The sequence below is a fragment of the Ornithorhynchus anatinus genome, chromosome 2 (genome assembly GCF_004115215.2).
Source record: "Ornithorhynchus anatinus isolate Pmale09 chromosome 2, mOrnAna1.pri.v4, whole genome shotgun sequence".
NCBI lineage: Eukaryota > Metazoa > Chordata > Mammalia > Monotremata > Ornithorhynchidae > Ornithorhynchus > Ornithorhynchus anatinus.
Genome location: NC_041729.1, coordinates 153872180 through 153884571, shown reverse-complemented (window position 1 = coordinate 153884571; position 12392 = coordinate 153872180). Strand labels below are relative to the sequence as shown.

General features: G+C 39.3%; 1 protein-coding gene across 2 annotated transcripts in view; it reads right to left on the bottom strand.

The window, feature by feature from the left end:
- ANO6 (anoctamin 6) overlaps positions 1-12392 on the bottom strand; it is a 230809-nt gene that overhangs the window by 48567 nt on the left and 169850 nt on the right. The window contains exons 18-20 of one of the 2 annotated variants that reach the window (XM_029058181.2): positions 11551-11753; positions 10734-10839; positions 4609-8186 (exon numbers count right to left, since the gene is read on the bottom strand). In XM_029058181.2, coding sequence (XP_028914014.1) covers positions 7980-8186; positions 10734-10839; positions 11551-11753 — 516 coding nt within the window. In that variant the 3' untranslated portion in view covers positions 4609-7979. Of the gene's footprint in view, positions 1-4608; positions 8187-10733; positions 10840-11550; positions 11754-12392 lie in introns of those variants that run through there. The other variant, XM_029058182.2, reaches the window with a different exon arrangement.

The following is a 12392-nucleotide window of genomic DNA, read 5'->3' as shown; positions in this document are numbered from 1 at the left end:
CCTTCTTTTACATAGGGTTCACAGTCTTAATCCCCATAATAATAATTGTGGTATTTCTTTAATGCTTACTGTGTGCCAGGCACTGTACTAAGCACTGGGGTGGATATAAAGAAATCAGGTTGGACACAGTCCCTGTCCCACATGGGGCACACAGTCTCAATCCCCATTTTATGTATGAGGTAACGGAGGCACAGGGAAGTGAAGTGACTTGCCAAAGGTCACCCAGGAGCGTTTGTAAACCTTAGCATTACATGAGCTCTCTGTGGCCTGTACTCCAAACCCTGGTTTGGCAAGCTGTTCATCTCTCTTCCTTTGTTCTCTTGAGTTCTTGGGGAAATAATGTCTAGGCCTGGGGTGGGGCGGAGAGGCAGTCAGAGGACCTGGGATCTAATCCAGGCTCTGACATTTACCTGCTTTGTTATCTTGGGTAAATCACTTTACTTCTCTGTGGCTCATGTGTAACTATGAGCCCCATGTGTGATAGGGAATGAGTCTGATCTGATTAGCTTATATCTAAGGCCAAAGCTTGGTACAGCATTTTGCACATAGTAAGTGCTTAACAAATACCACAATTATTATTGTTGTTGTTCACTTTGCTCTTCAGTTGCTTCTAAATACTGAACCAAGATAAAGACCAGTCCCATATTCTGGTTTGGTCATGTCTATTGTAAAGCAGTCACTTACTACAGTATCACTTAATAGTATTTATTGAGTGCATACTCTGTGCAGAGGACTTGGAAGAGTAGAGTTAGTTAACATGATCCCTGACTTAACTTTATAACCTATTACATGGAATAGGAATAAGAATAGGAATAATAAGAATAAGAATTAGCCTTGGCAACCAAAAGAATCATGCTACTTCGCTATGAGATAATAAAAAGAGCTTTCTTTCCATCCAGGGACATCTCAGAAAACACCAGTTCTTGAGTAAGGTCAGGACTTTGGTTTTTTCTGGTTCCATTTCAGACCACGTACAGGTTGGTTGCTTTCATTTACTTTAACCATCCTTCTTTCCAATAATATCCCATTTGCTCTCTCAAGGCACTCAGATTTGGAATCTATTAACTATTCATAAGCCTTCATAAAGCCTCCACCACACAGATGGATCAATAACTTGTTAATATCAACAAGTGCTAGTTCCTCTTTGTTAAAGGTGAGGTCTTGTATAAAACCCTTTCAAATGAGATCCAGATGAGGAAAGTAGAGTATTTAAGCAACAGGTCTGGGATGAAAGTGTAAATTACAACTATCTTTATACCCCCTCGGATGATTTCAATTTGCAGGACTTTTCTAACACCCTTTACATTCAAGTGACAAGCTTTCTCCAAGTCCATGGCACAGTAGGTGGCGGGGTTGAAAGTAAGCACAGCTTTTGAACTGTCAGCTTCATTAGCATAACATCTGGTCTGGATTTACCTCTACAGATTGGTCCTAAACAGGCCTTCTGAGGGCTTTGGGATTAGCCCACTTTATGGGTGATGTGAATACCAAAGTGAAGGAGCTGGGCCTGGTAAGGAAGCAGTATGGCCTAGTATTGAAACAGTGTGGTCTAGAGGATAGGGCACTGGTCTGGGAGTCAGAAGGACCTGGGTGCTAATCCTGGTCCTGCCTCTTGTCTGCTGTGTAACCTTGGGTTAGTCACTTCACTTTTCTGGGCCTCAGTTACCTTATCTGTAAAATGGGGTTGGAAACTATGAGTCCTGTGTGGGACAGGGACTGTGACCAACCTGATTAGCTTGTATCTACCCCAGTCATTAGTACATTGCTGGACACATATAAGCCCTGACAACATTCAATTATTTTCCTGAGCCGTGAGTGGTAGCTCAGTCATTTATCATGGAGTTGTAATTCAGATGACCTTCCTCTAGATGTATTACTTCACACTTGCTTCCTATGAACATGACAAACTTTTCTCCCCAATCCCCCAGCCTCCTGAGATCTTCCTGCCATTTAGTCATTCATTCACTCATTCAATAGTATTTACTGAGTACTTACTATGTGCAGAGTATTGCTTGTAAAAGTATAATACAACAATAAACACACAGATTCGGCTGCCCACAATGAACTTACAGTTGTATCTGCAAGGCAGTTCACCAACTGGAGGTTCTGGGGATTAATCATATTTATTGAGCACTAATTGGGTGCTTATTGTTTTATTTACAAACTGGGAGATTTCACTGAACACACACACGTCTCTGAGGTGAAAATGAACCATTCAGTCCAATCTCTTGTTTTCTGTCTCAGTTTTCTAACCATGTTTGAACAAAACATGTCCTTCGATCCCACTGTTGTTCAGGTATCTTACAAAATTTTGGGAGTGGAACCTGTCCTAGATTTATAGCTTCTCCAATCATTTTTTTTAAGGTATCCTGCTTACTTTCCTTATCCTGGCCAGGTGGTCAAACTCCCTCCATACCCCACTAACTCCAGTGGCTTATTTCTAGTAGAAAAAAAGGCATTACTGTTCCATATTCCATGAGGACTAAAGATTGGTGGCATTGAAGAGGGGCTAGAGGGGCTGCTGAAGGCTTTAGGTATTGATTCTATTTTACGATAGAATAGATAATTACAATAATTTTAGTTTCAGTGCTTATAAGTGCCAAGCACTGTACTAAGCCCACTGGGATAGATTAAAAGATAATCAGGTCAAACACAGTCCATATCCCACATGGGACTACTGTCTAAGGTGAGGGAGAATAGGTACTTTCATCCCCATTTTACAAGGGAGGAAACTGATGCACAGAGAAGTGTCACATATCAGACAAGTGGCAGAGGCAGGAATAGAACCCAGATCCTCTCCCAGCCTTTGGTCTTTCTACTAGGTCATGTTCACAGGTGACACCAAAAAACACATTTCTTGGGAGTGTGGATGGTTTTGAAAAGAACACCTTACATTCAAAAGACAAATGGTGATTTCTCACTTGATGGAGAGGAGGTTCATGGGCTTTTATTCTATTGAGAAAGGTCCAGGAATTCTGGAACTCTCAAATAGGAGAGTGGGGAAAGATGAAGTGAGAAGGGGAAAAGAGAGGGAGGCCTCACAGCTTTAAATGAGTCTCTTTTAAAACAAAATTAGCTTCTTCTCCTATTTATCTCTTTCCCTACTGAAATAACTCTCCTTATGTTGAGGCCCGATATTTAGTGAACAACTATTGTGTGTTCTTTATGTGTTCAAGAAGTATACTGGAGCTTTCTCTGTCACAACTAGATATTTGATGGGTGGGGAGCCAAAACTCTTCTCTAATACCTGCTCTCCCCCATTCTTATCCATGAGCCCCGATATGGTCAGGTACCGTGTCTGACCTGATTATCATTTATCTATCTCATGGTAAGCACTTAGCTAATGGCATATTGTCATTATATCATAAATAATAATAATTGGGGAATGTGTTCATTGCTTTCTATGTGCCAGGCACTGTCCTATGCACTGGGGTAGATAGAAAATAATCAGGTTGGCTCAGTCCCTGTCCCACACAGGACTCACAGTCTCAATCCCCATTTTACAGATGAGGTAACTGAGGCACAGAGAAGTAAAGTGACTTGCTCAAGGTTACACAGCAGACCAGTGGTATAGGACTAGAACCCAGGTCCTTCAGCTCTTCCTAGAGACTCATTTAATAATAATAATTGGGAAGCAGCATCGCCTAGTGGAAAGGTCATGGGCCTGAGAGTCAAAGGACCTGGGTTCTAAATATGACTCTGCCACTTAATAATAATAATAATAATAATAATAATAATGGTATTTGTTAAGCACTTACTATGTGCAAAGCATTGTTCTAAGTGCTGGGGGGATACAAAGTGATCAGGTTGTCCCACATGGGGCTCACAGTCTTAATCCCCATTTTACAGATGAGGTAACTAAGGCACAGAGAAGTAAAATGACTTACCCAAGGTCACACAGCAGAAAAGTGGAAGAGCAGGGTTTAGAACCCATGACCTCTGACTCCCAAACCTGGGTTCTTTCCACTAAGCCATGCTGCTTCACGCTGCCACTTGTTTGTTGTGTATCCTTGGGCAGGTCACTGAACTTCTCATTGCCTCAGTTACCTCATCTCTAAGATGAGGACTGAGACTGAGTCCTGTTTGGTTATCTTGTATCTACGCCAGTGCATAGTATAGTGCCTGGTACATAGAAAACATTGAAAAAATACCCCAATTATTATTATTAGTTATATAATAATGATATGTCTGTTCTCCCTCCTACTCAGGTCCCTCCATGTGGGACTTGAATGATTTCCCCACATGCTTAGTACACACTTGACACATAGTAAGCACCAATTACTGCTATTATTTGTTAAGCATTTTCTGTGGCTAAGCTCTGTACTAAATTCTGGGGTAGATACAAGATAATGAGGTTGGGCATAGTCCTTATTCCATAAAAGGCTCACAGTCTAAGTAGGAGAGCGAACAGGTACTGAATCCCTATTTTACAGATGAGGAAACTGAGGCCCAGAGAAGTTAACTGATTTGCCCAAGATCACCCAGAATGGGAAATAGAAACTAAGTCCCCTGACTCCTAGACCCCTGCTGTTTCCACTAGGACATGATGCTTTCTTTAATGCTCCCAGTTAATAGGTAAGACAAGGAATATACATTTCTTTACTTAAAACCATCAACAATTTATTAAAATTATCAAAAATACAAAAGAAGTCTTAAGATGAACAAGAATAAAGTTTCAAAATTTTTACATTAAATGCAATCAATGAAAAGCATGTAAAATATTTACGACGTATGTTTAACGCCACTGACTTTAAAGCAGCAAAAAATTTAATCTTAAGACATTAGAAGTAGTAAAAATGTTGTTTCAAAAAGACTTCAAATTCTGCCCTCCTCATTTGCATATCTCTTCCAGGGATTTAAAGTTACACAAGTAGAATTTAAGACATAATTTAATCCATTAGTGGTTTGAACCCATCCACAGGAAACAACTATTTTTTGGATCCCAAACAATTTTCCCAGAGAACCTCCACAGACAATTCTAAATAACTTTTCTTTTCCTGAGTTTTAAGGGTTAAGTGTCAACTCCCTTAAGTGACTTCACCTGCAGATAGAAAAATACATTTCACCAGGGAGTGAAGCTTAAGAGGGCAGATCTGTCTTCGGGACAGCATCAGACAACTTGCATTAGCTTCTCTGAGCATATATACAGAAGAACTTGGAATTGACCCTTACGGCTGAAGAGTATTGGAGCCACCCAACTCTCCTTTCATTACCCATACACAGGTTGGCTGGGCTCAGGTTGACAGATAATATAGATCTCATTCAGTGTTGTGTCTGCATCACCCTTCTAGACATCAGGGCCCTGTTCAGGACCTGATTTACTGCTATTAAAATGCAGAAATTTTCTTCCTTGGCTAGCATTTCCTCTATTTAAACCAGGAGCTCTTAATTCCTAGTCCTAGATTTAAAAGCTCTATCTTCCTTAAGGTTTTCTTTCAAAGACTTAACACCCCCCCAACCCCCGCCAATAAAACCACAACAAAACGGATGATCAGAGCACTTATAAAAGGTGCAGCTTAACCTCTTCAAATCCAGAATTTTTGTTGAGAAGAAAATGCCTCAAAGATTCTTGAGCTTACTGGGTTGAAGGAGAAGTTTCACCATTCCCTGACTGATAGAGATGAAAAACTGCCTATGTCTGCTGGGTGATTGGATAGTTTTCTCCTGCTCTTTTAAGTCCCTTTCTGCCACTTTCTTTACATTCTGTGTGTTATTAACAAGGTCCTTAAAGCTCTAGAAATGGATTTATTTCATGAAGTGTGGCTGCAACCTCTGTCCCCCTCTCCCCCCACCCCTCAGAAATTTCAAATACTGTTTTAGCTCTACATAAACAACTTATGAATATGGCTGGCAACAAAGATGATTAAAATATATGTAGTAATAATATAGGGCTAACAGATAATCAGCATCATAGCCTTTCTTTATAATTGCTCCCCAAATGATTTGGTTAAGAATCAAAAAGCTATAGAATAAAATGGCAGAACACCCTTTACATGATGAGTAAAGATCCCCCCCACCCCCACCTCCGCCAATTCACTAGACAGATTTATTTTCAGATTATTATATTTATAAAACTTTAAAAAATTACTTGGTTTTATCTTTTTCAAGGAATTGAACATAGCCATCTTTAGAAAAGCTAAATTCATTTCAGGCTGGTTCACATGATTCAATCTAAAATTCTACTGTAGCCCTGATTTTTTTTTTTTGGATCCTTTATATTCGAATACCTTTCCCAATATATCAAAGCCAAGACTAGGTGTTTTGTGAGTTTTACTACCATATAAATAATTTTGGAAAAAAATGTGCTAAAACTAACAAAACCCAAATTTAATAAAAAAAGAACTGTCTGTATTTTGCCAATGAAACATTTGATTTACTAATTCACCCTAGTTTTCCCAGGTCAATTGAAGTCTATTTAGTTCATTTGTTTGATAGGCTGTCAATACCCTGGAATCAACTTATCTTTTGGAATGTAAGCTTTGGTCATTTTTTTTTTTTCTGGAGGAATTCCTTTCTCTCCACTCCACAAGGGTTGGTGTTTCCAAGGATCACTGGCACCAAAATCTGATCTCTTGTACAACGGTCACCAGTCTTCTTTCTCTAATTCAGAGCCCTTATCCTCCAAACCAGGCTAGTGTCTCAAAGTCTGGATGGAACTAGTCTAGTTCCTTTGGAGTCTAGTACTTCCAAGTAAGGCATCTTAACAAATAGGTAAATGGATGACAAGCAACAGAGATACTTTTTGGCATTTCTGTAGTTTTGCTGTTGAGTGTTTAGTTATTACAAATTCTGGGAAGAAGTAGTACTACTGAAGAAACATTTATCATTGTGGGACATATAAATAAGAGCTAAAAGAGGTCTAAAAGTTTTGAAATTTAAACACTTTTTTCCCTAATAAAAAAGGTATTAAAATTTGATAATTACCCCCATTTTACATATTTTGTTTAAAACCCCCTACTCTTTAGGCACAGAACACAGTATAAGTGCTATTAGAACATACTTTGGCTTTGCTATTTTCATACATTCTTTAAATATTTCCTAGTCTTCATTCTACTTATGTTGACATGTTTTATTTGCTAGACTCTGGCCAGACCAATTAGTACAACATTCCAACTGGTGACAGAAGATTTTTCCAATGGTGCAAACACACAAAATGAAGCAAAACTTTGACATTTACCTGGTTAGCCTGATGTGTAATGACATTCCACCTGATTAATTTGAATGAAAAGATCCCCCTGGGGTGCCTGAATTATTCTGACTGTTCAAGTGGACAGATAACATTCACTGCGTAAATGCCAACTTTCCTCTTCACATTATGGAGAGGGTGTTTCTTTCTAGATCCTATTAATTTGAGCTTTATATTTGCTTATAATGAAAATGTGTAATTGCCCTAAAGTATTTTGAATTGTCGATTCAATTTTCAATTTAATACAATCACATTTTTAAGTTAAATAATACTATAAAGAGAATCTTATAAGGAATATTTATGGTATACTGATTTAGCATACAATAACTATGCTTTTAATGTTACTGTGATATAGAAGATATCTTCAAGAATAGTTTGGGAAAATTGAAATATGAAATAGGTGAAAATTATTTGCTATCATATGGAATTGAATGAAAATTTATGCAAACTTAAAAGAAAATGGACTTTATTCCATCATAGAGGGAATAGTCTCCAAAAATAGTTTCAAACACGGTGGGAGACATTTTTTCCATTACTAAAACTCTAATTTTTTTCAGATAAAAAGTAACTTTTTAGGTTTTCTAGGTGATTGGTTTTATGCCCTAATAGATCTCACAGTTTCGAATTTTCCAGTCCCTGCATTTCTGTATGAAACAGTGCAATGATCTATACTAAAAAAAAGTTTAAAACACTAACATCTGCTAAAGTGACTTAATACAAATCATTCCCATTAGTGGTAGTAACATATTTTGATCAAGATAAGCTGTGGAAAGTGCATCTCAGAGCATAAAATTTATTCTAATTTTGGCCGGAAATTGCCATCTATTTCTTCTATGATCCTGTCAGCTATTTTCCCCATATTTTTTTTCATATCTTTGAGATGGTTCTCGTGGAGGAGCATTTGGGTTAGATACTTTTCACGCTTTATCTTGCTTTTTGTTGCCTTTGATATATCTGGAATTGCATATGAAATAACAAATTTCACAAGGTATATGACATGCTGTGGAAGAAAGCAGAGAGATCCAGTCAGGGAGAAATGGACAAAAATCAATTAGTTATTTGTTGAGCACTTACTGTATGGAGAGCAGTGTTTTAAGTTTTGGAGACTCTATACTCAATCAGTCAAAGATACTGATTGAGCACTTACTCGCCTTCAGTCTGGTTTCTGCCAGGCCCCTGGATGGGTTGGTGGCCAGAAACTACCCTCTTTAATGCTTGGGAGAGTTCAGAACAGTAGAGTTGGTAGGCAAAATGATCCCTGCCATCAGGTAGTTTATAATCTAATCAGATAAAGCAACAGACTGATCAATCATATTTATTGAGTGTTTACTGTGTGCTGACCACTGTACTAAGCACTTGGGAGAGTACAATGTAATAGAGCTGAAGGACATGTTCCTTTCCTGAAAGGGATTAAATACGCGTTCTTCCTCCCGCTTTTACTGAAAGCCCTGGGATTACTTACGAAGACTGTGAGCCCGCTGTTGGGTAGGGATTGTCTCTATTTGTTGCCGAACTGTACTTTCCAAGTGCTTAGTACACTGCTCTGCACACAGTAAGCTCTCAGTATATATGATTGAGTGAATGAATCCAGTTATATTGTATCTACCCACTGGTTGGCACTTAATAAGCACTTAACAAACACCACAATCATTAATCAATCAATTTATCAAGCACTTACTGTGTGCAGAGCACTGTACTAAGCATTTAAGAGAGTATAATACAATAGCGTTGATAGACCTGTTCCTTGCCCACAAGGAGGTTGAAGTCTAATTACTATATTACAACATCACTTTCCTTTTTTATGGTATTTGTTAAGCACTTATTATTTGTCAGGCACTGTTCTAAGCGCTGGAGTAGGTCGAAGCTAATCAATTTGGGCACAGTCCATGTCCCACATGGTGCTTACATCCTAAACTCTATTTTCAAATGAGGTGACTGAGGCACAGAGAAGTGAAGTGACTTGCCAAAAGTCACACAGCAGGCAAGTGGCAGAACTGGAATTACAGCCCAGGTCCTTCTGACTCCCAGGCCCGTGTTCTATCCACTAGGCCACGCTACTTTTCAGGATATAAATTTAGTTAGTCACAACCTGGGGCCATAGCATTAACAAGAGACTGAAAATTGAGATGTCATCCCCCTCAGTATTACACTTGCCTCCAGAACCGTTCAATTCTTGGTTCCTGTGAATATTTTGAATCTAATTTGACTAGAACAATCTGGGATTAAATGTTGGTATTTGTTAAGCGCTTACTATGTGCCAAGCACTGTTCTAAGCGCTGGGGTAAATACAAGGTAATCAGGTTGTCCCACGTAGGGCTCACAGTCTTCATCCCCATTTTACAGATGAGGGAACTGGGGCACAGAGAAGTTAAGTGACTTGCCCAAGGTCACCCAGCTGACAAGTGGCGGAGCCGGGATTAGAACCCATGACCTCTGACTCCCAAGTCCGTGCTCGTTCCACTGAGCCACGCTGCTTCTCTGGGATTGGTTTAACTGTTCCCCTAAGACTAACAGCTCAATTGATAACTGATTGGTACTCTCGACTTCACGTGAGAAGCAGCGTGGCGCAGTGGAAAGAGCACGGGCTTTGGAGTCAGGGCTCATGAGTTCGAATCCCAGCTCTGCCACTTGTCAGCTGTGTGACTGTGGGCGAGTCACTTAATTTCTCTGTGCCTCAGTTCCCTCATCAGTAAAATGGGGATTAAGACTGTGAGCCCCACGTGGGACAACCTGATTCCCCTGTGTCTCCCCCAGCACTTAGAACAGTGCTCTGCACATAGTAAGCGCTTAACAAATACCAACATTATTATTATTATTATTATTGTTCTGTGTATCTACCTACCTCCCATCTAGATTATCCCCGTCAGACCACTTCTGTTCTAGTTATTTTGAGCTTAACACAATGCTTAGCATATGGTAAGCACTTAACCAAAGGTACTTGCACAAAAGAGTCCATCCAAGGTACTTCCTTCCCTTCCTAGGAAGGGGGATGGTGGTGTCATTGACAGCCCACATGGACACTGGACCAAAAAAGACATGTAATATCCATTATACTGGGTATGTAGCATAACTTGATGCTTTTTGCCCCATTTTGCCCAAGTCTTCCTAGGCCTAGAAGACTTTAATCCTCTGGATTAAAAGATCTAAGGGAGAAATTTTCAGTCTTCTTCCATCACTGTGATGAATGAGAGGACTAATATAAACACTGTCGGTATAATAGTAGTAGTAATATTCATATTTTTACTGATTAAGGGAAGACACTTGCAAGATTATTCTGTTTTAGAATTTCACTGTTTGCCCTTTAAGAAAATCTGTTATTTTGTTACAGAGATCTTTCATCCATGGGGTGGCTCTTTGCTTTCAAAGCAACTAGCCTTCCCTCATCAAAACAAGTTTTATGGACAGCCCAGATTATCTAGCTAGAGATACAATTTCAAAAGTGTACTGAACATGAATGAAATTAACAGCTACTGAGGTACAAAATTTTCTTCCATTTGAACCACCTACTTCAACTGAGGAATTATTTTTCAAATATAAAATTTCTCACCTCCATGACGATAATAAAAGCCAGTTTGGCAGCAATCACATGCCAGTAGTATATGTTGTGTTCATATTGATGCGGGTGACCAGGAGGGTAGCGGAAGTCACGATATCTGAAAAGAAGTAAAAATCTATTTGAGAATGCACCAGAGTAGAAAAGTGTTCTGCAGTGAAATACCGCATCTTGGGAGCCTGTTGAAGTAGGTCATATTTAACACAATAAGCATATAAAAAGTTTGTCCTAACAAGGATATCCTCCAATCCATTCAACTGTAAACTCCTTGAGGGGAAGGACTATGTCTTTTACTTCTAACTTATTTTCCCAAGCATCTAGCATAGTGTTGGGCACCAGGAGATGCTGTTGATGGCGAAGCCCATTTAAGCTTAGTATTCTGTAGTGACTATGAAGAACTTCTAGAATGGTGGGACAATTCTAGAAGCCTCTACTGCAAGATAGAGTGGAGACCAGTGAAGTGACTTGCCCAAAGTTACACAGTAGGTAAGTGACAGATCTGGGATTAGAACTGAGGTCCTCTGATTCCCAGGCCCATGGTCTCTCCACTAGGACATACTGCTTCTTCTCCCATCATCTACATCTTTCATCACCAGACCTTTCTTTTTGATCTTTCTCTTTTCATCATTTCCAATTCTGTTTGCACAGTTAATTCTTGCATCCCAGACCTTCGGAAAGTTGCCTTGAAAATGGCTTGCTTTTGTTACAGAATATCCCTAAGGTAATTTTCTTTTCACACTATCAAATACCATTTGAAAAGAAACCATCCTACTGCTAGATTTTTAAACTTTGCAAAGACCATAAAACTTGCCTGCATGTGGTCTGGGTGTTCAGGCTGGATTCTGAAGACTGCATGCTTGCATTTTTGAAGTCCAAGATGTTAAAGATGGAAAGTGTATTATTGATGTAGCCCTTCATGGTGTGACTGTCATGGTTTCCATACGGTGGGATAGAGAACGACCAGTAATAAACCAGGCGGGGTATCATATCTGAAGTGAAAGCAATTATCAGGGCCTAAATTTTGAAGGGGGGGGGAAAAAGAAGTTTGAAAAAAAGATAACCTACAGCTTTCTAAAGACACTCATATGAATTGCTACACTAAAAACAGCAAGTGTACATTTTGTTGTCACTTGTTTATTATTGTGATATTTGTTAAGCACCTATTATTTGCTGAGTGATGGGGTGGGTACAGTATTAACTGACCGGGCACAGCTGGAATTAGAAACCAGGTCTCCTGACTCCCAGGCCCATTCTCTTTTTCACTTTGGTAAGTGTCTAAACAAATCTATAGTCCATCAGATATCCTGAAATAATAATTGTAGTATTTAAGTGCTTAATATGTATACTAAGGGATTAGAACCCATGACCTCCCGAATCCCAGGACCATGCTCTATCCACTATGCCATGCAGCATCAAATAAAGTCAAGTTTCTTTTCCAGAGGTTGAATCATTGAAACCATTTCCCATAGCCTGTGGTATTTCAGAGCGTTCTCTCCCAGTCATCTTAGAGGCCAGGGGTTGCCATTTTAATATCCTGAGATAGAACTCCTGTGTCCTCTGAATTCAGTGTACTAAGTGCTGGGGTAGATACAAGATAATAAAGTCCCACATGGAGCTCACGGTATGAGTAGGAGGGAGAACAAGTAATGAATC